General features: G+C 44.4%; 2 protein-coding genes across 3 annotated transcripts in view; one reads left to right on the top strand and one right to left on the bottom strand.

Annotated features, from left to right (window-relative positions):
• The window catches only part of ASTE1 (asteroid homolog 1), a 278,567-nt gene that overhangs the window by 171,831 nt on the left and 80,640 nt on the right, over positions 1-26,096 (bottom strand). The window contains exon 1 of one of the 2 annotated variants that reach the window (XM_069648725.1): positions 3,268-3,426. The exons of the other annotated variant lie outside the window; for it this stretch is intronic. The gene's annotated coding sequence lies outside the window, so the exon portion shown is untranslated. Of the gene's footprint in view, positions 1-3,267; positions 3,427-26,096 lie in introns of those variants that run through there. 2 annotated transcript variants of the gene reach the window in all.
• CMSS1 (cms1 ribosomal small subunit homolog) lies at positions 3,757-5,105 on the top strand. Its single transcript, XM_069648727.1, has one exon. The coding sequence runs from the start codon at positions 3,936-3,938 to the stop codon at positions 4,815-4,817; it is 882 nt and encodes a 293-aa protein (XP_069504828.1). The 5' UTR covers positions 3,757-3,935; the 3' UTR covers positions 4,818-5,105.

Raw genomic sequence — 26,096 nt, 5'->3', positions numbered from 1 at the left:
TGAGGCTTCCCAGTAGCTCTTTGATCAGACCCCAAAATGAGCACTGTGTGTTTATTTTGGTGTCTGAAGTCCTTGTGACTTTTCCCCCACCCCCTTCCCACTCCTCTTCCTGTAAAAAGTCAAAAGCTGTGTGCACAGTGAGAGGAGGTGCTGCATCTGGGCTTGAAGGGCTTGGGCAGCGTCCCAACATGGGGTTAACCATCAATAACAAAAGGAAATGGCAAATGTGTGTTGTGGCCATTGTCACCAAGAGGTGCAAATGATGGCGGATTAGAAAGGGCCTGGGTGCATACATCTGAATGCTGTGTAAAACAAAGCTGGGGCTGTGATTGTTTCAGTCTCACTGTGTTTCTTTAGATTTATTTTAGCTAGCATTACTTTGCATGCTGGTAATTGTAGATTTTCAATCAAAAAGGGGGAAAGATACAGCTGTAATCTGTGTTCTCAGCGAGCGTGTGTGTGCATAGAAACATAATCTGTGCGAGTGCCAGCTTTGTGTGTTTATGGTAAAACTGTGAATTATCTTTTATATTTTCAGATATTGACTTCCCGGTTTTAAAGATCGAGTACCCAAACTGTATTAAAGCTTAGGATGGAATATGCCGTGCTATGGAACAGCCCACCTCTATGGATGTCCCAAAACAGGAATTCAACCGATAACTGCAATTTTACATTTAAATAAACATGGAAAACTACTAGATGCACTGCATTTCCACATACATATATAAAACTAAACAGGAATGTAAAGTCCTCCTTTGGCTATGTGCACAAATCGGGAGATCTATGGGGAACCTGTACACATGTTAGTTCTGGCAAGGGATTTGCAGCCTTTCAATACTGGGCTGAAACGGTGCAACTTAGGAGCCCTGTTTTTGCAAAACATTCAGCAAAACATAATTTACAAGTAATTATCTAATACCTGAACAATTCAATATGTCAGAGAGTCGCTCATACAAGCCAAGCATGGCCCATTGGTCATGCACCAGAATAACATGATTCCTGCAGGGAGAGGTAGCGATCCTGTGAGCTGTTCACTTTGATGCTACCTCCTTCATAAAAGGGAGCAGGATGGCATGTCGCCATCCATTCTAAAAAAAGTCGCCCCTCGTTACAACCATACTCTTTGCTCAAAATGTTAATTTAAAGACTCATATGTTGTCTCGTCTGTGCAGGCTACAAGTCACCACTATAAAACATTGATAGGAATTTGGAAGTAATATACACAAATTATGAAAATAATTTTCCAAGAGGAATTTGTCTGCAATTCTAAATGGCGGAGTCTATTGTAAGCAAGTTTAAAAACTGTCTTGAAGGTATGTCTGCCATGTCGGATGGGCAATCACTATGGCTAAAAAGGTATCTGCGCTATCAGCCAATGTCATTACCTGTCTCTGTGAATCTGACATTTTCAGACGAACTTCCTGAAATCAAACCCTTGATCCCGCCTGACAGCATCTGAGTGTTGTTGCTGTTTTAAGCTTTACACCAGATTACTGAGCACTGGTGGATAGCATGAAGGTTATGCCTTCATACTGAACGTCCCAATTAGTTTCCTACTTCTGAAGTTATTGACATATTACTATCACAGTAAATACATATGGTATTCCTCTTTTATATGAAGAGAAAACAAACAGCCAAATAACATCTTGGTCGAAATTCTCATACTCATGGATATCACCACCCTAGTAGCTCCTGCATATTGGCCATCAACTACAAGTAGCTCTTGCCAACGAAAAGGTTGGAGGCCCCTGCTATGGAGACATCGAGCTTTTGGGGAAAAGTGAGGAAAGGAAGGATACCTCTGAGGAGGTGGAGTTGAAAATCGGCCTTCTTCACAATGTCCAGGATATGAATGCGGAAAGAGATAAAGAGGAGTCTAAGTGAACTACAGGGTTTCTGGCTTCAGATTAATGAGAAGGGGGAAAGCCCATCGAAGGTGGCAACCGTGAAGGGAGGAAAGAGGGAGCAGGAGTCCCAATACGAAGGATCTCTGTCTTGCTGGCATTTAGGCAGAGATCGTTAGAGGCACACCAAAATTGGATGGCAGATAGAAAGTCATATTAGAGGAAGCAAGGAGAGGATCAGAGGGAAGTTTGAAAAAGAATTGGGTGTCATCTGCATAACACTGGAAGTGAGGGGAGAAAGTGGAAATAAGGTGAGCAAGCAGGTGTGATAGACATTAAAGAGCCAGGGTGAAAGGTTGGAGGCAAGGAGAGGATCAGAGGGAAGTTTGAAGAAGAATTGGGTGTCATCTGCACAACACTGGAAGTGAGGGGAGAAAGTGGAAATAAGGTGAGCAAGCAGGTGTGATAGACATTAAAGAGCCAGGGTGAAAGGTTGGAGCCATGGGGAACGGCCAGGATTGCATACTTTCCTTCAATGATGAAACCAAGATTTGGACGCAGTCAGTGACTTAAAACACTTGGCCACATATATTCTCATCTATGGTTTAATATAAGTATTTGTTAAGGTTTGGGTTTGAAAAGATTCAATAATAGTTTTATGGCAATAGATTTAAAAGTGTACAAATTACACAGGACACTAAACTGATATCATTCTTTTAGAAACACATCGAGCAAAAATAGGATTATAGCTTTATTTTCTCCATCCAAACAAGACGATGGCAGTAAAAGCCTACAAAAGTGTGTGAGTGTTTTGAACTGTTTTCAGTGAAATAAATGGCTTTCAAAAATGCATTTACAGTGGAACAAAGTTCAAATCAATGAAATGTCATATGTTAAAACAGTGATCTTCATGTATAGTGTTATGTTTTTATACTCTATTGAACTTTTGGTGATGTATTTTTTGATTATTTGAAAATCTTGAAAATAAATGAGTAAAAAAAAAACTGGTCTTCCAACTTTGGGGTTGGCTCCCCTAAGGGGGTCCGATGTCCAGTCGTGAGGGGGGCAGGCTCTTCAAAAAGTGAGAACGGTGACTGCATTAGAAAATATAGTATCTGTGGAGCCCAGTGACACTATTTTAATTCAAATGGGGAGGAGCTCAGCATAAGGATGTTGCATATATATTTCTGTGCCAGTGCCTTTTATTTCACACCACCCTTCCACATGCACCCCTTTGCCTTGGCTACAAACCTAAAAGATTTGTTTGCACATAGCGAAATTTCAGCTTTGACGTTGCACAGGAAAAAGGTGTGCATGCTGAGCTGGGAAGGCTTTGGGCTGCTGACGTGTGTGAGACGAAACAAGGTTGACAACGGTTACTGAGGGCCGGTTAGTGCCTTCCCATTTAAAACACTGCCCTTACCTCTTAATTACACACTGCCCTGCGATCATCTGAAACCTCTCAAGCATGTTCCACACAAACACACGTTTGCCCAAAGCGGCACTATTCCAAGCCTTGGACTTGCGGGCAGCACGACTTTTGCTCAGAGAAATGAAAAGCGGACAGAGAGCCGCCACGATTTCGGTGTTATTCCAGACTCCATTGTTGAGGAACAGCGAATCTTTGAAAAATAATTTGGAAATTAATATATTTCAATTAAAAGACAATGTTCAGGAACTTTTTGAAAAAGTGTGCCACAACATTATTTTTTATTCTAGATAAAAAGGTTAAGTAATCAAATGTGTGAGTTCGTCAATAAGAAATGTATCAGGTTTATTCATGGTCCTTTGTGGTCTTGGTCTAACCTCTTTCAGAGAAAACATGTTCTGTTAAAGATGGACGCCTGGTTCACACAACTCGCGGCAAGAGTTGCTTAAAATCGGTGTCCCTCTTCTGTTCTACTGATAGTCTACACTCTACAGCCATTATTTGGCAACGCCCATTCCAACATGGCCACCATGGATGCATGTTCTTGGAACTAGCGAGAGACGTAACACGTGCAGCAGCAGCGGGTCAGAGTTCCGGTAAAGCTGCAAACGGGGAGCCGCTGTTTTTGACCGCGTAGAGATTAGCTGTTTTGGGGTTCCTTAATGGCTGATGAACTGGGGGACCAATGGTGGCAGGAGGAGCCCCAGCAGCCAGTGGAGGAGGCGGCAGGTTTAATGGAAGTGGACAAGCCAAATGATGGTGTGAAAAAGAAAAAAAATGGAAAGCAGGTCAAAATTCTGAAAAGAAAAAAGACAGAGTCCGGCGACAACACTGCGAAGAGCAAAAAGAAAAAGCAGCCATCGGAATGTTTTTTGGAAAAAGTCGTGGAAGAAGATACAAGTGTCAAAAAGGTAAAAAAGAGGAGGAAAAAGAAGATTTCGGACATTCTTGCCAAATCAGCCCCGATGCGAGGTGTCCCTGGGGATCTGCAGAAGCTGTTAGTTCAGCACTTTGAAAACAAACGTTCGGTGATTGAAATGGAGGAGCTGAGGCTGCCAGAGGAATGCTTCCTACCACCCAGTGACTCCACCCACACATTATCCTCCTACCTCAAGGAAATATGCCCTAAATGGGCGAAGCTCTGCAAAAACCACGTGCAGAAGAAGTCGCTGCTGATCCTTATAGTCTGTAGTTCTGCCCACCGTGTCCTGGAACTCATTAAACTACTGAATGCTTTCAAAGGGGATGGCAAAGTCCTGAAACTCTTTGCGAAACACATCAAGATCAAAGAGCAGATTAAATTGCTGGAGAAAGGTGTGACCCACTTGGGGGTAGGGACGCCTGGAAGGATCAAAGCGTTGATAGAACAGGATGGCCTCATTTTACAGCCCTTAAAGTATCTGGTCCTGGACTGGAACTGGAGGGACCAAAAGCTGAGGAGAATGATGGACGTTCCGGAGGTGAAAAAGGAGACCATTGAACTTCTAGAAGGAGGAATAACGGCATCATGCAGAGCTGGGTCTATGAAGCTAGGGCTTTTCTAATGTCTCCAAATACATGTGCACGTCTTGAAAAGTAAAACTGTCAGAACCACGTACTCATTTTGTTGAATGTGTTTTAACTCGGTTGATTTTGGGGTTGGGGGGAGATCATGGTGTTCTGCCTCTTTGATGTCCATCTTCTAACGCCACAAACTCTGTGGCCATTACTCTATGGACATCCAGTCACTGATGCGCTATTTTCAGAGTGCAACTGCTGAACTGCAAGCAAAATAGTTGTTGAAAATATCTGTCGTAATATTTTTAAAATATAAACATATTTTGCAATACTAATTTGGCTACACCTAGTTCTTTGAAATATTTTTGACATTTTATTAAATCCATTCAATAATACTTTTGTGGCGTGGGGGCGTTGCACCGTCAGTACTACTACTCTGCCAATGAGGGCTCTGGTATATCCGCTTGAACATAGCCCTCACAGTCATCATTTCTCCTATAACAGGAGCCGCACTGGTAGGCTCTTTACGTAAGGCCTTGATACTGTTGGATAAACACCTAACGAGTCCAGCGAAGGCTCTGATTTGTCAGCTTGAACAGAGCCCTCATGGTCCTCATTCCTCAAACAGCGAGGATCGGCATGTGCGTGTTTTTCAAATGTACACAGGAACTGTCGGGAAGACTCTATTACTGTGTGAGAAACCAGGCCCTGCAGGGCTCTGGTCAGTCGGCTTGAACAAAGCCCTTCTTGTCCTCATCTCTACTACAGCAGGGGCGGCGCCAGCATACCTTGCAAAGGCAAATATGTAGACTGCATTCAAGCCCCTACTGCTGTGAGAGAAATGAGGGATATGTTAAGCTTGAACAGTAGCGTATTGGTGCTATGTCATATTTGGTATTCTGTACATTGCCAGTCTCCACTGTTGTATGGCTGTCTTGGTAGCCGGTGGCCGTCCCTGGTAGACTTGAACTGATGCAGTCTCAAACCAAGCTGTGCGCCTTCATTTAGCAGCTTTCAATGTGCAGGGAAAATGATGCAAACTTGTCAGAGGTCATTGTTCGCAGTCAAATAAATATTTTCTAAAGCTAACGTCTCACACACTAAGCATTCTCTCTACACCCCACCCACCACTGTTACTTGTTTGGAGAAGAATGCGCTTTTTTTAAAAAAAATATTTTTTTAGGACTACCACCCAACATACCCATGTTATTCGGGAGATTGTCATTCAATCCTGGTTTATCTGCACTTTATGAACTTAAATGTCTCTCAATAGAAAGAAGAAAATAATAGGGCTATATGAGCTGCTACCAAATGACATGGGATTCCTGCCAAGTTTTCCAGTACACCTTGCCAGTCCTTTTTTTCCCAAATGCATGCCTGAACATGTAGGCGCATACTTTGTTGGCATGCATGCTTTTATGCCAGTTCTTTCTCTGTTAATGGTTGCATATTACAACTGTTCTTGACCACTTCCTCCAACTCAAAAATCCAGAAGTTGGCTTACAAACAACTAATTTGGTGCTCAGGGAATTATGTGGGAAAAATGGTATTTTGAGCCAAAAGTAAAGATGCAAGGGAGGATGTGTGCTCAAAGTCTAAAAAAAGAGAAGACTGGGTAGATAAAAAAAAAAATGTAGGGTTAAAGTCCAGTTGCCCCAGCATCTATGTGATCTTGTGAAAAAATTGACCAAATAGGTCACGTATTCATTCATGGCCAAAACTGGGATTGCCTACAATTGGTTTAATGAAGTATTCAATACACCAAAAATGTCTCCTATTTATGTAGTAAACAACACAGGGTCATTTTTCTGTTGCCTCGCTCATGACACCACCCCTTGTGAATCATGGATTTCTTCTAACAGAAAAATTAATTGCTTGATGTACTAAAATGTTTGGTGCTTGGGCCGTGACTGGTTAAGGGGTCCTACAGAACAATTGTTTTTGCACTTAGTGTTGTATACCTTCTAGTAGTTCTGGCCAGATTGTTTCCAAACGGTGGAAGGACCTAGAGTAATTTGCACATCATAGTATAGACGGCTACACAAAACAAAGGCAGTTGTTAAAGTTAATTGAAAGGCCAATACGTTTTTTTAAATGTATTTACTGTGAGAGAGGGAATACCCATATGTGTGTCCCTTGCTCGCTGCATCTTGTTGATGAGCCCCGACAAGGCCTGAATATATCTGTGGTTGCTTGTCTTGCTCTGCAGCAGAGCCTTGTAGTTCGGGCCACCCTGCTCATAATGGTGGAAGAACTAAGACTCATTTCCATGTAGCCATTTCCTTTTTGAAATTGCATATGCAGGTTTAAAAATTGACGGTATCGATGCCTTCCCAGAGCAATGCCTGTGGTTATAATTGAGTAAAAAGCATAGGAAATAATGCATGTCAGTTTATACAAAGCTAAGATTGGAGTCTCGTGGCTATGGCCAAACCAGTGGTCGTTTAGGGGTCAACTTAGTTGTCTAATACATAGGTGATTCCAAATATTGCAGTAGTATGTTAGCTATTTTATTTGGTATCCCCACAAAAAAGAAGAGAATTCTCATAGGAGATTATACTGCAGACACATACTCTATTCACCTTCGCGATACAAGGCCCCTTCATGTGACTTTAAATATTTACCCTATCAAATATTGTAGCACTGACTTGGCTACAATATTTGGTATTCAACCATGATGGAAAGGAGAATATATTGCACAAATATGCTCTACTTGCATTCCCAACAGGCCAGAGCAAGTAGTGTTAAGTTAAAATCATGGGCCTGACAAGTAATCTAGCACTGGGCATACTAGCTGCCACCCCCCCCCCCCCAAAAACAGGATGCGAGGACTGCAAGAAGACTATAGTTGGGCACATACTGTACCCACATCTGCAATACAAAGAAAGACAAGGTGGTGGTTTGTTCAGTTATCCAATAGGATACTAAATATTTCAAAATATGCTAAAAAAAAAGGATAGTGGGACACCAACAAGGAAAACATACTCTTCCCCAACACAATTGAGCAAGGTCATAGGGGTACAATTGCTGATTAGAACTTCTCACTTCTGAATTTCAAAAAGCATCTGAATTGACACAAATATTTGAAAAGATACTGCACTGCAGTGAGTGTTGAGATACACATGAATATTAAGGCACAGGATATTCAAAATGAAAACATACAGTGTAGTACACGAGTAGCAAACTTAAAATGAACAATTTTTCAAGTATAAATGTTTGCAATTACATTCTCTAAATCTCCTAGTGGAGGTGACTTGAGAAATCAGTATTGTAATAGTCTGGTGAAACAGCACATTTATGTTAAACAACATGAAAACAGGTCAACACAACAGTGTTTCGGCCATTTAAGATAAACTTGAAAAGTAGTGGTTTAGTAGGCCTTCATCAGGACAGATACATTCTTGTGCGTGAAGTATCCTATGTGATCTGTTGGAGTGAATAGACAGAAGAATGTATCAGGAGTGAGTATGCATATCAAAACAAAGTTCACTGAAGAGAACCATGGAGATTGCGGTGCTTACCGGAATCAGAAAACCACATTGGCGTAAGTCATCTTAGGGTCAAAGTACACTGATGTGGGCAGGTGCGTGGTACTTCTGCAGTAAGTGGTTCCCCTGGTTATGACTCTCCTAACCCATCAACTCAAAATAATGCCTAATCTCGCCCCTGCTGGAGCCTGTTAGGAAGCGTTCAAGTGATGTGGGCAACAGTCTTCAAACCTAGACCTAAGAATCTCTAGCCCCCGTGCTCCTCTAAGCTAATAAATAAATGTTCCACATTTTGGCCAATACAAGTGCTCAATAATCCTATGCTGATCAAAACGAACATATGTTCCTTGGAAGACTCCTTCAGGAGTTACCCGGTCTAGTGCTCCCCTTAGCCCACCGTGCTTTCTCCTCATGCCCAAGGATGTCTCCTAGGATTTCAATTCCACAGTTTTCTCTCAGGTCTATCTGGAGCTTTGCAATAGCCATCCTGCTGGAATCCATGGACCACAATCCTCCAAATATTATTCACTGGCCTATTTGAAGATACCTGCAAGTCAGAGGGCCCTATTTAGCACAGGCTTTGAAGTTAAGACGCCCAGTAAGTTTTTATGGATTAGTTATGAACCCTTGGCCAGACCAATGCTCAGAAAGGTCCAAGTCACTGCTGCTATCAGACCAAAAGGATCAACTGGGGAGCTGGTCATGGCGATATATAGTCGAAGTCAGCAATCAATCAAGATCCAAAGAGGAGGTGATCACTTTCTTTCAGGCAGTGGCAAGATGCTTGAGAGCAGAAGCCCCAACCCTCAGACCAGTTGATCCCATCAACAAACAAATCTGAACATGGACATCTGTCGGGTGAAGTCTGATACCAGGTGGAGGTTTGTGTCAGGAGTCTGGCCGGAAAGCACAGGGCAAAAGCTATACCTTGGAGTATGTACTGTAGGTTAGGGGAGATTCCCTGAGACACTAGCATATAACAGAAACATGATACATGCCAAGTTGATCTGAGTTGAAACAGGTATTCACAGGAACTGCAGGAGCTGGCTGTAAGCAGAGAGACACAGAGAAAGCAAAGGCAAGCAAATATATTGGGCAAAGGGTGCACTAAAATGTAAGGGGTTTCCAAGGGGTAGGGGAAGTTCTTGGGATTGGTACCAGCAGATTACTCTTAATTGTCATACAGCAGCATAATGAGTTGGGCGTTTCCGAAGAGACTGTTTTACTCTGATCTTAATGGAGACCAAACCAGGGGTTATACTGCAAACGGATACAGAGCAGAGGCGCAACAGTGGACCAAGGTGTAATATAGGTGGAAAGCAGCATTGAAAGAAATAACCAGGTAGAGGACTGGTAGAGAAACCAAGTACAAGGCAGATACTGGAATATCAGGACACACAAAGCAACAGTCTTGGACAAGACGGGTCGCTGCCAACTTGGTGAATACAAGGGGTTCAGGAAACTCTGCACTTTAGAGCGGGCACTTACACTATAGACTGAAGTCTAGTAATTACGCAAGAAACAAACGGGGGAGGTTGCTGCTAACTCGGCAAACTCATGGCATGGAATAACTGTCATGATTACGGGCCAGAGGGTCTCCTTCAAACCCTTACCACCTTTAGGGACCAGTGGAGGTAGATGGGGAGAACAGGTAGGAGCCCAGTGGGTAAGAGCCTGGCATTCAAGACACTCGCAGCAGTCACTCTGAATAGACACCCTTATCTCTCAGAGCAACAGCATACTAGTTTCCTGGTTGTTGTATCACTTCCTGCCCCTCCAATATGGACACTGAACAACTTCCTAGCATGCAGGAAGTTACAAGGCATTCTAGTGTTTGGGCGTGGTTACTGGCTATAAAAGCCACACCTGAAGAGCAGCTCATGCTTCGTGTGCTTCCTGTGAGCTCGAGAGCACATGCTTACCGCCGCCGCCTGGTTCTCCGATTTGTTTCATCCGACGACCGGAGCCAGCGCTGCAACGAGGAGAAAGAGAAAGAAAAACAGTCAGCTTACAGTGGGTTACGTGCACCTGTAAATCGCAGCACCACACGCTCGGAGGCAGAACATTTCATACTCACCTCGAACATCGCTGGTATCAAGAACCACTGTTCTTCAGCCCACGCACCTACGGCCCGCCCTGGGTATCCTGCAAGGAAAGAGAAAAGACATTAGTCGCTGCAGCAGAAACCACTGATCTTCATTACGCGCAGCTGCGACCCGCCTTGGGAAACCTGCAAAGAGAAAAGACATTAGCATCTTCCCCCATCTCTGTTACCGCAGCAGCTACAGGCCAGTGCTGTGAACTAACACATAGCGCCGCAGCAGAACGGAAACACCAGAATTGCTCAGTGAGGTAACTGGGCAGTTACAAACATTGAGACTTTTACTTACCTGAACTTACCTGCGCACCTGCCTGAACTGGAGGCCTAGTGCAGAAACTGGGTCATACGAACTCTTGGAGTTAAGGCATTGAGCAGTAGCTTCCAGGAAATAGCCCCCCTGCAAGAGCAGGATGGAGGGTGCACCACATTAAACACACAGGTGAGGCACGCACAAGGGCACTTAGACATCCTAGGTGGGTTGGGGAGAAGGAGGGTAGTAATTCCTTTTAGTTCAACCCTAACAATTTGCTCATTTGGCAGGCCAGACTTCCACTGTCAGAAGGGAGGTGTAGAACAAGGGCCGGGGGACTCCATTGCTCCTGCAGAGACCCAGGTAAGCGTGATAGAACACAAAGCCGCCCTAAAACTACTCTGCCTGAGCACTGGAGACTTCGGAGGTGGACCAGTTATCACAGATTGTGGGGGAATTGAGGGCAGAGGTCCATGTGGCCTGCGCTGAGACCAATGCGTTGCGGTGTGAGTTGGTAGTAAATAGGGACAAGACTGGTGAACTAGTCCGACAGTTGCTACAAACTCAAGCAGGGTTGGCCCCTTTAGCAGGTGGAGCTACTTCTGCTCCAACACCACAGTCCTCCCCCGTTACCCCTGTGCAGGTGGTGATCCCGGGAAATGTTCCACCAGCACCACCAGAGAGATTCTTAGGTGATCCTAAAAGGTTTGGGACATTTCTGAATCCGTGTTGTTTACATTTTTTATGCAAACCTGGTTTATTTCCTACAGATCAGTCAAAAGTGGCATTTGTATTATCTTATCTAGGGGGTAATGCAGCAGACTGGTTGGTTCCTCTGGTAAACCGAGACAACCTGTTACTGCGCAATTTTGTAGGATTCCAAGGTGAATTAGAAAAACTCTTCACTCGCTGCACACAAGGACAAGCTTTAGACGACAAACTCCTATCCCTTAGACAAGGTAGTCAAGACCTCCTGGCCTATGTAGCTACATTCAATCGCCTGGTGGCAGAAGCAAACTGGCCAGAAGAAAAACAAACCACACTGTTTTATAGAGGTCTGCGAGGGGAGCTTAAAGACATGGTAACACAAGTTGTAAATTCTCTGGATAATTGCGCCTATTACATAGATTTAGCCATCCAGTTTGATCATCAGCTGCAAAAGCGTAAGACTGATTGCGCCCGCTCTGAAAATAGAGCATATTACGTGCGACCTAAGGAGGCGCTTGCACACCAGCCCACAGACACACATGCTGAACCCATGCAATTGGGTGTAGTCTGGGGTCCCCTGACTAAAGCAGAGAGGGAGAGAAGACGCCAAGAAGAACTATGTTTATACTGTGGCCAATCAGGTCACTTCCTTTGTAGTTGCCCTAGCAAGCCCCCCAAGAAAACAGTTGGAGCCATGGATGGGGGCAAAGAAAAGGCTGTTGAGTCGGAAATCTCCAACGCCCGGCAGATCTAGAGGTCGGTCTGTCGAGCATGAGAAACCCTCATTTGACCTCACATTTTGCAATACCAGTAGTCATCTGCGGTCCACGAGACCCTTCCAAGATGCATGCAGTTGAAGCCTTCATAGATAGGGGGGCCATCAGTAACTACATGGACTTGGGAATTGCTGGCAGGATGGGACAACCTGTATGCTCCAAGACCACTGCGGATAACGTAACCAAGGTGGATGGTACACAGCTACTCTCCAGTCCAGTCACCCAACGCACAGCAGAGGTTACGCCGATATGCCAAGATGGTCATCGAGAGGAAATCGCGTTTGATCTCATAACCGCTCCACAGTTGCAGTTAATTCTCGGCATGCCTTGGTTGGAGGCACATAACCCATTAGTAAACTGGCGTACCAGAATCTTAACCTTCTCAAGTGAATGTAATCGTTGTTATGTTCCGGTACTCCAGTTATTTGCATCTCTGAACTCGGTTCCAACGCCAAATGAAACGGGAGTTTTGCCCACTGAATATCAGGAGTTTCAGGATGTATTTGCCAAGAAACAAGCCAACACACTACCCCTGCATCGTTCATACGACTGTCAAATCGATCTAGTACCAGGGGCGCAAGTGCCATGTAGTCGTATATACGCTTTAACTGAAGGGGAAAACACTCATTTGAAGGAATACCTGGAACAATATCTTGCAACCGGTTTCATCCATCCCTCAAAGTCACCCGCTGCTTCCCCTCTCTTCTTCGTACCCAAGAAGGAAGGGGATCTCAGAACATCTATCGATTACAGAGCCTTAAACATGATTACAGTGAAAAACAAATACCCGCTACCACTAATCCCGGTGTTACTGGATCAGGTACGACAAGCACAAGTCTTCACGAATTAGACCTACGAGGAGCCCATCAACTAAGGGAAGAATGTGTTCCGCACCAGATATGGCTTGTACGAATATCAAGTAATGCCGTTCGGACTTTGCAATGCCCCGGCGACATTTCAACACTTTACGAATGATGTACTGCGAGAACTACTCGATGTGTGTGCGATTGTTTACATTGACGATATCCTTATTTACTCAGCAAATATCCAGGAACATGTATCACATGTGCGGGCAGTCCCCCGCAAGCTGCGTGAAAACCACCTATACACTAAGTTAGAAAAATGTTTTTTCCATGTTTCCGAAGTGGAATTTATGGGGTACATCTTGTCTTCTCAAGGTATAAAGATGGACAATCGAAAAGTAGATGCTATCCTCAATTGGCCATCCCCTTCATCACTCAAAGGAGTACAAAGCTTTCTCGGGTTTGAAAACTTTATCAGTGCTTTATACCTGGTTTTTCATATCTGGTACACCCGATTACATCTTTACTACGCCAAAAACAAAAGTTTGAATGGTCTCCCACAGCCGAAGAAGCATTCTGGGCCTTGAAGGGCAAATTCATCACAGCTCCAGTGCTTCAACATCCTCAGCCAGATCTTCCGTACATCGTAGAAACAGATGCCTCAAGTGTGGCCATGGGAGCGGTCCTATCTCAGAAAAATCCAAACACAGGACATTTACATCCAGTGGCCTTTTGGGAAATTCTCTCCTGCAGAACTAAACTACGTGATAACAAAAAAGGAATTGCTGACAATCAAAAATGCTCTCCAAGAGTGGAGACACTACTTGCTGGGGTAAAAGCATACCGTCACAATCATAACAGACCAGCGAAATCTACAATACCTAAGGTCAGCCAAAGCCCAGTCATCCCGACAACTCTGCTGGGCTCTGTTCCTGATGGAATATGACTTTGTAGTGACCTATCGGCCCGGAGTAAAGAACAGTAAAGCTGATGCTCTTTCCCGTATAGGTAAAGGTGAAGAGCTTTTGAAAAAACAGAGCCAGTAGACATCATCCCGGGAAATAAAATCTTTGGTCTCTGCGGGAATAACCATTCCCCAATGGATACACTCAAGGATGACATTAGACGTGAATTGTCCGCAAAAGAGTTGAGATCATAGGACCTTAAAGTATCACAATATTCAATCCAAGATGGCCTTCCATTCTATCGGAAAAGACTGTACCTTCCGACGCATGCTTTGCAGGTAAAATTGCTCAACAGTTACCACAATTCACCTTTTGAAGGTCATCCCGGTGTAGCTAAGACACTCAAGAAAACTGGACGACTCTATTGGTGGTCCACTTGGCGAAAAGACACCACTGAGTTTGTTAATACATGTGGTATTTTCGCTCAAAACAAAACATCATAGCAGAAACCAGCTGGATTGCTTCAACCCTTAGAAATTCCACATGCTCCATGGCACACTATATCAATGGACTTTGTCACCGACTTACCATCCAGTTCAGGTTATACTACAATTTTAGTAGTGGTTGATCTTTTCTCTAAAATGGCCCATTTTATCGCCTTAAAAGGACTTCCTTCAGCTCAACAATTAACTCAGGTCTTCTATACAGCATCGTAAAATTTCATGGATTTACGTCTGTAATTATCTCAGATAGAGGCAGTCAATTTTGTATCACAGTTCTGGAAAAAATGTTGCTCTCTGGCCGGAGTAGAAGTCCGTCTGTCCACTAGCTATCATCTACAAACAGATGGAAAAACAGAATGCACAAACCAAACCATGGAACAATATCTCTGCTGTCTTCTACACCAAACAGATAGCAACTGGGTGGAGATCTTATGGATGGCGGAAACGCATATAATAACGCAACACACTCTTCCACACAACAAACTCTTTTCTACACATTGTTTGGACGAAATCCACGGACATCCGTCCATGACCCAGAAGAAATTGAAATGCCTGCGGTTAAAACCGTGCATGCACATATTACACGAGCCGCTAAGGATCCATCTAAACACCTACTAGCAGCTAAAGACACACAAAAAAAGTATGCCGACTACTATCGCAAACAAGCCCCAAATGATCAAGTAGGGGACTCAGTGTGGTTAGTGTCAAAACACATCTCGTTAAAAGGGCCAAAGAAATTCCACCCCAAATATCTGGGTCCATTTACTATAGAGGCCATCATCTCCCCAGTGGCAGTGAAGTTAACCTTACCACAACACATGCAAATTCACCTGGTGTTCCATGTGTCCTTACTCAAGTTGGTACACCCAGGAACTCGGTTACGAAAAGCACCAGATCCGATAGCAATAGATGGTGACGAACCAGAATTCGAAGTCAAAAGCATTCTAGACTCCAAGGTGGTAAAAAAGGTTCTATACTATCTGGTAGATTAGAAAGGATATGGGCCCCAGGACAGATCATGGGAACCTAGTACAAACATTCATGCTTCCCAGTTGGTGCATAAATTCCACCGAGATAACCCCACTAAACCGGGGCCTGGGAACACCTCATTAAGGGGGGTCTTGAGGGGGAGAACTGTCATGATTACGGGCCAGAGGGTCTCCTTCAAACCCTTGCCACCTTTAGAGACCAGTGGAGGTAGGTGGGGAAATCAGGTAGGGGCCGAGTGGGTAAGAGCCTGGCATTCAAGACACTCACAGCAGTCACTCTGAATAGACACCCTTATCTCTCAGAGCAACACCATACTAGTTTCCTGGTTGTTGCATCACTTCCTGCCCCTCCAATATGGACACTGAAGAATTTCCTGGCATCCAGGAAGTTACAAGGCATTTTAGTGTTTGGACGTGGTTACGGGCTGTAAAAGCCACACCCGAAGAGCAGCTCGTGCTTCGTGTGCTTCCTGTGAGCTTGAGAGCACATGCTTACCGCTGCCGCCTGGTTCTCAGTCTTCAGCCTTCCGATTTGTTTCATTCGACGAACTGAGTCAGCGCTGCAACGAGGAGAAAGAGAGAAAGAAAAACAGTCAGCTTACAGTGAGTTACGCGTGCCTGTAAAACGCCGCGCCACACGCTCGGAAGCAGAACATTTCATGCTCACCCCGAACTTCGCTGGCATCAGGAACCACTAATCCTCAGCCCGCGCTCCTACGGCCCGCCTTGGGTATCCTACAAGGAAAGAGAAAAGACATTAGTCGCGGCAGCAGAAACCTCTGATCTTCATTACACGCAGCTACGACCCGCCTTGGGAAACCTGCAAAGAAAGGGAAAAGACTTGAGCATCTTCCACCATCTCCGTTACCGCAGCAGCTGCAGGCCAGTGCTGTGAACTGACACACAGTGCCGCGGCAGAACGGAAACACCGGAATTGCTCAGTGAAGTAACTGGGTAGTTACGAACATTGAGACTTTTACTTACCTGAACTTACCTGTGAACTTGCCTGAACTGGAGGCCCAGTGCAGAAAGTGGGTAATACAAACTCTTGGAGCTAAGGCAGTGCATTGAGCAGCAGCTTCCAGGAAAGAGCGCCCCTGCAAGAGCAGGATGGAGGGCACACCACATTAAACACACAGGTGAGGCACGCACCAGGGCACTTAGACATCCTAGGTGGGTTAGGGAGGAGAAGGAGGGTAGTCATTCCTTTGAGTTGAACCCTAACAATTTGCTCTTTTGTCATGCCAGGCTTCCACTATCAGAAGGGATGTGTAGCACAGGAGAAAGGCCTGGGGACTCCATTGCTCCTGCAGAGACCCAGGTAAGCGTGACAATAACGGGAGCAAGTGACAGTGAAAAAAGAGACTGGGATTACAGAGAGAAAGAGAGAAAACAGCATAGGCAGAAACAGGACGAGTCTGTGAAGCAGAAATGCTCAAAGAAAACAGGATGTTTGCAGAAAGGTAGCAAAGATACGGATCTAGAACTGGGTGTCCTTAACAGCAAAAAAGGACAGGAGTTGTAACACGGCAGCTTCAGCAGGCAGGAGTTTGAAGTCCAAAAGAGGATTTCAAGGAAAGGTTCAGACTGGAAGGGGCTGCAAAGCGGCTACAAGAAACAGGATTCAGAAACCAAAAGCAGGGTATTCAGAAAGGAATCAAAACTACATTGAAGCCCAAAAGCCCAAACTCCCAGTGTAAGCAGTTGACAGAACTGCTTCTGTTCAAAGTGAACTTATGAAAACCCTCGAAGCTCACAGCCCAACAGGGTGTTGCTGATTGCAGTCTCAAGCATCTCTGTTTAATCAAGCCCAGTCCCAGCTTCAGTAGCCTGCAGCAGTGGATTGTAATTAAGGTCTCTCCAGCAGCTTGGAACAGGTGAAGGCAACCAGGGCCTCCTCAGCTCTTAGTAGCTTTCTGCAAACAAATGTACTTAATATACCTCCTCCAGCCTTTTGCCTTTTGTACTGCTTAACGGATTGGAATATGAAATTAGATTGCTCCAAACTGCAGTGGTAAAACAAGTAAATGAATGCAGAGGCCGTTAGTAGGTTTTTACTTTAAAATGTTGCCATAAGTAGTCTTTGAATTTGCGCATGTAGTGGTGCTGGGTGGCAGGTGCGTAGGATCCTGAAGCTTTGAGAGGAAGCGGGTAGGGTCTGCTCGCAACCACTTGATATCCCTGAAATATCCTTCAAGTAGTCCCCTGGAGATACCAATGAGAGGTTCACCCAATCCAGCTAAAGGGTTGGGTCAGAAAGGAGCTATTACAAAGTTCCAGCCAGATACCGACAGGAACTTCATGAGGAAGAATTCTATGAAGACTGCCCATGAAGATCCCAGTTTGGGATCAGAATCTGTTGTAAAATACGATTAAAAGAGAGAGGATCTACCAACATAAGAGAGTGGAGGAGCAGAGTGTGAAGGGGATTAGACAAAATTAGAAGGTAAAAAGAGGTGAAGTCAAACATGAAGGTGGAGTTGAGATGGGAGTGGTTGGAGAATTGAAGGAGGGGGCTGCACATATCAGGAGGTGGAAGGTGTAAAAGCTAAAGAATTAAGTGCTGCAGAGAAAGACATGATTAGAGTGTTTATGGAGGAAGTATTTGAGCAAGGGCAGGAAGTGAAGGCAGGGAGAGGAAGGACGTAGAGAAATATGAGATGACGTTTGATCAACAGGAGGTAGAAGGAAGTTGGTCAGGCAAAAGTTGAAGACTGAAGAAGTTGGGTGGACAAGGTTGGGTTAGGGGTGAGGCTCTGATCATAAGGATTGAAACCCAGTTTGGGGGGTGGCATACGCCTCTTACATGGTGACAGGGACTGCAAGACTGGAGTAATGGCTGGGGCCTAGCTAGTGAGGAAGGAATCCTTGAGTTGGGCATTTAAGCCAAGGCAGCCTACACCCTGAACCAGATGCCTTCTTCAAGCTGATACCTGTAATGACCATACCACCTAATGGAGGACTACCTGAAGGGCTAAATCATGCCTTACCAGATAGACCAGAATCATAGAAAGTCTGGCCTTTAAAGTATTTGTATCCTGCCCAAGGAAGCCTGCATCTAAATACATTTAGTGGGACAGGCTTGGGTGTCGGGCCATGGAAGAATGGGTGTGGATACTTACCTTAAAGAGGCTATTTGGAGCAATCCTTTTAGTTGTATGAACGTAAAGGACTCTGGAGTTGTATCAGAAATGGACAAAGCAAGACTGTTTACTATCTGGTTGCAACCATCATAAACAGATAGCATCCTATCAACCCACTGCCCAAACTAATAATCCCACCCAGCTCCAGTTTGCCTTCCCTTATATCCCCTCACTGTCTTGTCCCCTTACATTGGTCGTACATCCGTTTTGGTAATCTGCCCCCTTTTATAACAATAGAACACAGTGTAAACAGTCATAGTCCTTCAGGTTCCATCTATCCTCCTGGGACCGCATGGGACCGCATGGTTCTTCACTTCCGGGGTAGTCGCTCTACTCAGACAATATCCGGTGTCTTTCTCCTTAGGAGAGGGCTATAGGGCCAACAAACCCAGACGCACATCCGGTCGAGAATAGTACCCCATTGACCAAGCCGGTATAGGCCAGTATAATCCAAGATGGAGGTACAGGTGGCCTACACCCAGTGCACCTGAGAGTTTTCAAAAGTGCTCCCTCTTCAGTCCATTAGCACATTTCCGTTTTAGAGAAGCTCTCGGTGCAAGTATTGCCAACAGCCAATATGAAGGAATATCCCTAACCAATGTCTGTTTCTAAAAGAAGAAAAATAACAAAAACTCGGGCGCATACATATTTATAATACTGTAGGTATAGAATAATGTTCCTGGACCTCTTCCATATCATGGTTTATTCACCCATCATGATCATAGTCATCCAATAGCCTGTATGGCCACATTTTATAGTGCAAATCAGATTCCACCTCAATCTGGGGCCATCGGTATTAACAGACCCCCCTCTTTGAGCTTACTGTGCAACTAACCTAGCTGATCAAATACCCGTATGATATCCATAGTTTATCTGTTTTTTGTTTGCACAGGGAATTCTATTCAAAACCTACTATTACTATGGCCCATTCCTGCTTTTTGATTGTGAAGCTGAACCATCTATTTTTTCACACTATCTCCACTTTTGTCACGCTGTCTCTACAATACATAAAGTCATCATCATGTTTTAGTAACAGTTTTCCCAGCATCATACTTTCTTGCCTCATTTCAATCAGAACAAAAGAGGGTTTGGAACTTGGGATAGACCATACAGAAGATGAGCTGGAGGGTCGTTTTGTATGACCAATGCTCCTGAATGGTGACAACACTGCATACAGCGCCAAATGACCACTGCCAATAGAAGAAAAACCACTATGAGACATACCATGGTGGTAATGTAGGGTTGCTCAAATACCTCTTTGTTTACAGCGCATAAGATATTTCCCTGCATACAAATTGTGGCTGTGTGATGAGCCACTTTGAACACCTTCTTTTTCTTTCTATACACGGTCTCCAACACCTGCAAGAACTTTGTCATATTTGTTACGGTGGGCAGTCATAATGTCGACAGTCAAAATGTCGACAGTCAAAATCTCGAAAAATAAATGTCGAAAAAAATAATGTCGACAAACAATAATGTCGACATTTTTTCGATATTTTTTCGAAATTTTGTATTTATTGTAAGAATAAATAAATAAATATATATATAACTAAGATGTGTTGAGTATGAGGGGTGGGGGGATGGCAGGGGGGTGTTGGGTGAGGGGGGGTTGGGGGGACCCCCCCCCAATAGTAAATGATACTCTTTTTGGTTATTTATTTATTGAAAAAAAATAAAAATAAATAAATATATAATTAGAATGTGTTGAGTATGAGGGGTGGGAGGGTGGTTGGGGGGGTGTGGGGGGTGTGGCAGGGGGGTGTTGGGTGAGGGGGTGTTGGGGGGGACCCCCCCATAGTAAATGATACTCTTTTTGGTTATTTATTTATTGAAAAAATAAATAAATATATAATTAGAATGTGTTGAGTATGAGGGGTGGGAGGGTGGTTGGGGGGTGGCAGGGGGGTGTTGGGTGAGGGGGGGTCCCCCCCAATAGTAAATGATACTCTTTTTGGTTATTTATATATTGAAAAAATAAATAGATAAATAAATATATAATTAGAATGTGTTGAGTATGAGGGGTGGGAGGGTGGTGGTGGGGGGGTGGCAGGGGGGTGTTGGGTGAGGTGTTGATAGTTTTAAGTGACATTTTTTTGTCGACATTTTTTTTTCGAAAAAATGACTACATTATAAGTATAGGATGTCGACATTATTGTTTTCGAAAAAAAAATTCGACATTTTTGTTTGTCGACATTTTTTTTTCGACATTATGACTATAAACCATTTGTTACATGTCATACTGTTTTGTCTACTCCTTCCAAATCCTTAAACCTTTGTGGCACTAAGTTTGGCAACCCCTTCAAGAATTCAACATATACCTTTATCACCTTTCTGTATCTGGCCAAAAAACTGTAAATTGCTTCGTACTATCATGAATGGTGAAATGCAAATCAATCTCTGGCTGTGCCACTAACTCTACACATTTATCCTTTCTGTGAAACAACATTCTTCCTACTAAGCTCTATTCTGCGTCTTCACCTTCCCAATACACACTGTCCCTGACAAACATTATCTGTCCTTCAGTTAAGATATTGAGAGGCGTTTTTGGGTAGCTTTATTTCCCATACTTCATGGTGTGTGACCCATTCCCAAGTGCACCCTGCCCATTGTCCCGATGTGATTCTGCTGCCCAGTGCCCATAGTCCCTGTATTGTCCGTGCATTGCGAACAAGCATTTTGTCCTTACAATAGCAACTGCTGTATTTCCAGAAGTTCCTCCACTGCCACAAATGCTCTAGTATGCCAGCATCGTTTTTCAACTGTCTGGGCCAACTTTTATGTCGCACGTCTTCACGGATCAATATCAATTGGGCATTCAGATAATCTTGCACCTCCCATTCCAGATTCCGTCCAGCTTCTACCATGCCATCCATCAGTTTTCGGAGGACCCCCTGAATAAGCAGACTCAAGGTCACTATGACATGGAGCTAACCGATTCGTGCCCTGCTGCCTGTAAGGTCTGCCCTAGATATGAGCATGGTGAACTTTTCTAGTCGAGCTAATTGATCCTCTAAATGTGAGCCCTTTATATCCCCCATGTTGCAAGTGCAGTATTAGCCCCACTCCACATTTTGTCCACTACTTCCCTTTTCTGCCATCCTTCCAACATCTCCTCTTGTTGCTGTGCTAATCAGATACCGCCACCCGAACTCCCCTCCCGCAGAGTACAATTCTGATAATTGGTGGTTACATGAAAGGCAGATAAAGGAACAGTAAACAAAACTGTGCTACAGTTGCATTTAACAGCATGTATCTATAAACCGTTCTTTCTAGGTTTGACACTGCACTATACCATAACCTTTGATTACATACTTGAGTGTATTTTATAAAATCTTCTATTTCTACATGCTGCACATGCGGTTCTCTAAACTATTTGAAAGATAACACTGAGCTTCTGTAGGATTAGAAAACACTTTCACAGACCTGGTACTGTTACACCCATCCACTATGGTTAATAAATAACACTCCAACTGTACTTGTCCCTTCTGTTTCCCTATTATGGCACTGATACCTTCCATCTCACAATATCGTGGCACCACCGCCTGGTGCATTGCCACAGGCAAGTTTACCACATCTGGAACTATGCTTGCATTACCACCAAGATCTCTCTGTGTACTATGGTTTCAGTCCACTTCTAATACCAATATGTGATATTTGAAATCATGTTATTTCTACTCATAATAAAAATAACAGAGTTACAATAATATGTCAAATCAAAAACATGCAACGGTTCAGGGTACAGTATTGTTAGTTTTTCAGTTACTGTAGTAGGTATATTCATAACCATACTCGTATTTCTATCTCTAAGGTTAGGTTGAGTTTCCTTGTAGGTTCCTCTATTGGCGAGTTCAAAACTTTCAAATACTCTTCATTACTTATCCAATTAAGTAGAGCCTCACAGGGCTGTGCTACTACCTCCACTAGACACTCAGCTGGCCGTGGTATAAATCTCAACCAAAGGTCTACTCCGCCTTCCCATGATCCATTTAGATAGCAAGATCCTCCTTGCTACTGCACTATCCATCGTCGTTACGTATACCACTGCCAAGCTTTGCCATCTGCCGATGTCACAACATTAGTCAAGTTTTTCATTGCTAAAATGCTTTGTTCAATAGAATTAGGTTCTACAACTACGTTAACATAAGCCAATACAGGAAAACAGATCAGCCAGGAAATAGCTGCTACACTGCGAATGCTGCCCATTTGCAATGGCTTAGATGCACCCATGTTGGGTGTCCCTGAACCTTCACAGCAGAGTTGTAAGTCAGCCGAATCAGGAAGGGCCCCCTTCCACCTTGGGGAGTAGAGCAGTCTTTCTCTGGTGGACCTTTATCAGGACACTGTCCCCGGGTTGTAAGGAATGACTTGGCGAGCCAGGTTGCCTTGGCAGAGACGCTTGAACCTGATTGTGAATGAGACTGACAGAGGACATAAGTGTCTTAACATATTCCAACAATCAATCATCTGATCATTGCAAATTATCTGGTACACTTTTCACAGTTGGTGATACAGGTAATCTCATACGTCTTCCATTGAGGATTTTTATACAGACTAAACCCAGTTTTCCTGGAGGTTGTGCTTCTCATGCTTAATCAAACTAGCGGGAGGGCTTCTGGCCATTTCAACCCTGTTTCTTGGCATCATTTGGTTAATTTATTTTTTAATACTCTATTTTCTCTCTCAACTGCCCCGACTGATTGAGAATGGTGAGGGCAATGCAAATTATGCTGAACCTTAAAAGTAGACAACAGTGCTTTTATAATATTATTAACAAAATGAGTTCCTTGATCACTGTCAATACATATCAGTATCCTAAATCTAGACACACATTCCTGAATCAAAATGTTCGCGACAGTCACTGCATCTACCTTTCTACAAGTATGCACCGCCACCCACCCTGAAAAAATGTCCACTATTACCAGAAGGTATTGCTACTGATTACATTTCGCAGTTTGAAAAAATCAATGTTTAGCCCCACAAACGGGCCATACGGTGGAGGGTTTGCCCCAGGTAAGAACGGCACACTCTTCCCCACGTTATTGTGTAAATATATTGCAAATATTTTACAGTATTCTTGAGCTATAGTTGTAAGCGCTGGAGCAAACTAGGATTGTCCGACTAGCATTGCCATTCCATCTCTACCGACATGTGCCTGCCCATGAAACATTCTTATTCGGTGCAACAATATTTTTGGAGCCACTAACCATTCATGCGCATCTTGCCAGAGAGTCCTCATTCAATCGGTACCCCTTATCCATTTGTCTTTTTCATCTGTAGGCACATTCACTTGCATTTGCGCAATGTCCGCTAACGTTTTATATGATGTCCCCTCCTGTACAGCTTACACCAGCAAGATTTACACATTGTTGCCCTCTTAAGGTGGGAGCAAATTTGGCAGTTCAAGCAACAAAATAATTTCTGCAACTAATAGAATCATCCAGTGCCTGGTGAGCAGTACATTTGATGATCGCAATCCATCCGGGCAACATTATGGCATTTAACAATGCTAGCACATAATGACTGTTTTTAATGGGTGTACCGGTTGAAGTCATGAATCCTCTCTTCTTCCAGAGTTTACCAAAGTTGTGAGCTATATGCGTGGGGCTAATTCAGACACATTTTCCTATGCTCACCGCACGACAATCACATAGATCTGTGTACTGTGGGTTGGCACAGCCTACAGGGGCAGTCCAACCTGTCATATTTATTTGGGATCTGACAGCTGGAGTGCACAAGGCATCTCCAGAAGGGGGATGGTCAAACCTTCCCCCTGCCATGGCCAGCCTAATTAACTAACAAAGGCTCCATAGATCCAGCATATCCTTTTGTTGCACCCTCTAGCTCTTGACAACATTCGTATACTAATCAGAATTACATTTAAACGAGCACTGGCTGCAGAGGCTAACAAAGGAGACAGGAAACCCCAATACCCTTTCATATGCACTGTGTCAATCTGAAGCAGGCTCCCACTTCAGTATCGATTGACAGTGAAATGTCATGTCTCGGACTGCATGTTTACACTAGTCATCCCCGCAGGGGGACTCCATACAGAAGGTACGAGTATGTGGTTTGATGGAGTCAGAAAGCCTGGTCTCACAGCAGCTGCAAGGGAGATTTGCCGCTTTAATCAGGAACCACAGAGATCTCCATTAACCAGAGGGATCCTTTGATCCACAACAGACAGCAAGATGGGTGGGATTTAGCATTACATGTTTTCACCCCTTTACCTTTTCTGTTGCAAAGCACTCTGGTTATGACCCCATGCATACAGGAGATTGTTGGTGGGGACTCAGGATTGATTCATTAAGGTAGGCTGTGCCTACACCAATCCATGTGGTCCATTTGGCTTTAAAAGAGGGGCAAGCCCCTCTTTTGGCAGATCATCTGAAGGCTTGACCAGAAGCAGAAGGAAGAACTCATCATTGGACCCTGGCTTAAGGTGCAGTCTGCCTTACATCTTCCGCCAGTAATGGAAGGCCAGGACTTCCAAGAGGGAAGCAAGATCCCTCCCCTAAACATCTCCCAGGGAACAGAGGGAGATAACAAATCCAAAGGACTCCCCAGCAGCTCCAGAACAGGTACCCAGCCAGCACAGCATGCCCTGCTCAAGCTTCCTAGGTGGGAAGTGCCAGCGAGTCTTTGAACCCTAAACCAAGGGCAAGGCAGCTTCCTGCAGCACACCCCTCAGCTTTGGGCCGTCCGCCTTAAAGGATGAAACAAGCCCAGTGAAGAAGCTAGGAGAAGTGCATCGATGAGCATCTACTGAAGTTTGCCTTAATGGACATTATTGAGCCAGTCGAGCCCCTCGAGCTGCAACTGACTGCACCGCTGATTGTTGTTATGCCGCAGACATTAAAACGGTCTGAGACGCGTCAACCAGTGCTACAGAACCACCGAACAGCACTGAGACAGCAATTCCTGACTCTGAGCCACTGTGTAGGCCAGCCTGCAGCTGTCCATCCAGCTTCACTTACCGAACTGCCTGCCGCCTGATACCCGCAGCTGTCCCCCATCTTGAACTCTGTCGCAGAAGCTGAAAAGCTCCCTGAAACCAACTGAACCCTGTCAAGCACCAAGAACATCTCCAGCACAAGGTACATTGTGGTTCTGTACCCCTGGTCCTTGTCTGAAGGCCCCTAGTGACACTTTATGACCCATTGCACCCTTTGTGCTGAAACAAAGTATCCATGAATTATTGCATTTAATTACTATACCAACTACCCTCCTGGCAGTATTGTGAGAAACCTGAGGGTATTCTCCTGAAAAGACCTCGAGAATCCCTTGTTCAGGTGGCCAGGGAAGGGCTGGCACTCTCAGATCCCAACCCTGGTGGTGGACAAGCGAGGGAGGATCACCTGGGTAGGGGAGCCCGGGGTTCCGCTCGGGGGAATATCAAAGGTGAGATACAGTGCTATACTGGGAAAGAACAAAAAGAGAACAACGTCCTTGAGGCTTTCATAGGCTGTGACATCTCAACCTACCTTCCACCCAATGAATCTCCCTTACTAGAATCCAACCACCCCTACACCTCTGGTAAACCTATTAAGAGCCCAAACCCTGTTACAGTAGGAAACAACCTCTCTCAGAATCCCTGTTTTCCTGTTGCCTTCCCGAATACTCCCGGTCATTCTTTTCCACGTCCTTCTGGTTATTATTTCCC

This window comes from Ambystoma mexicanum, chromosome 2q (assembly GCF_040938575.1).
Source record: "Ambystoma mexicanum isolate Mex_15411 chromosome 2q, UKY_AmexF1_1, whole genome shotgun sequence".
Classification (NCBI taxonomy): Eukaryota; Metazoa; Chordata; class Amphibia; order Caudata; family Ambystomatidae; genus Ambystoma; species Ambystoma mexicanum.
The sequence above is the reverse complement of the archived record's forward strand: the minus strand, read 5'-3'. Positions and strand labels throughout refer to the sequence as shown.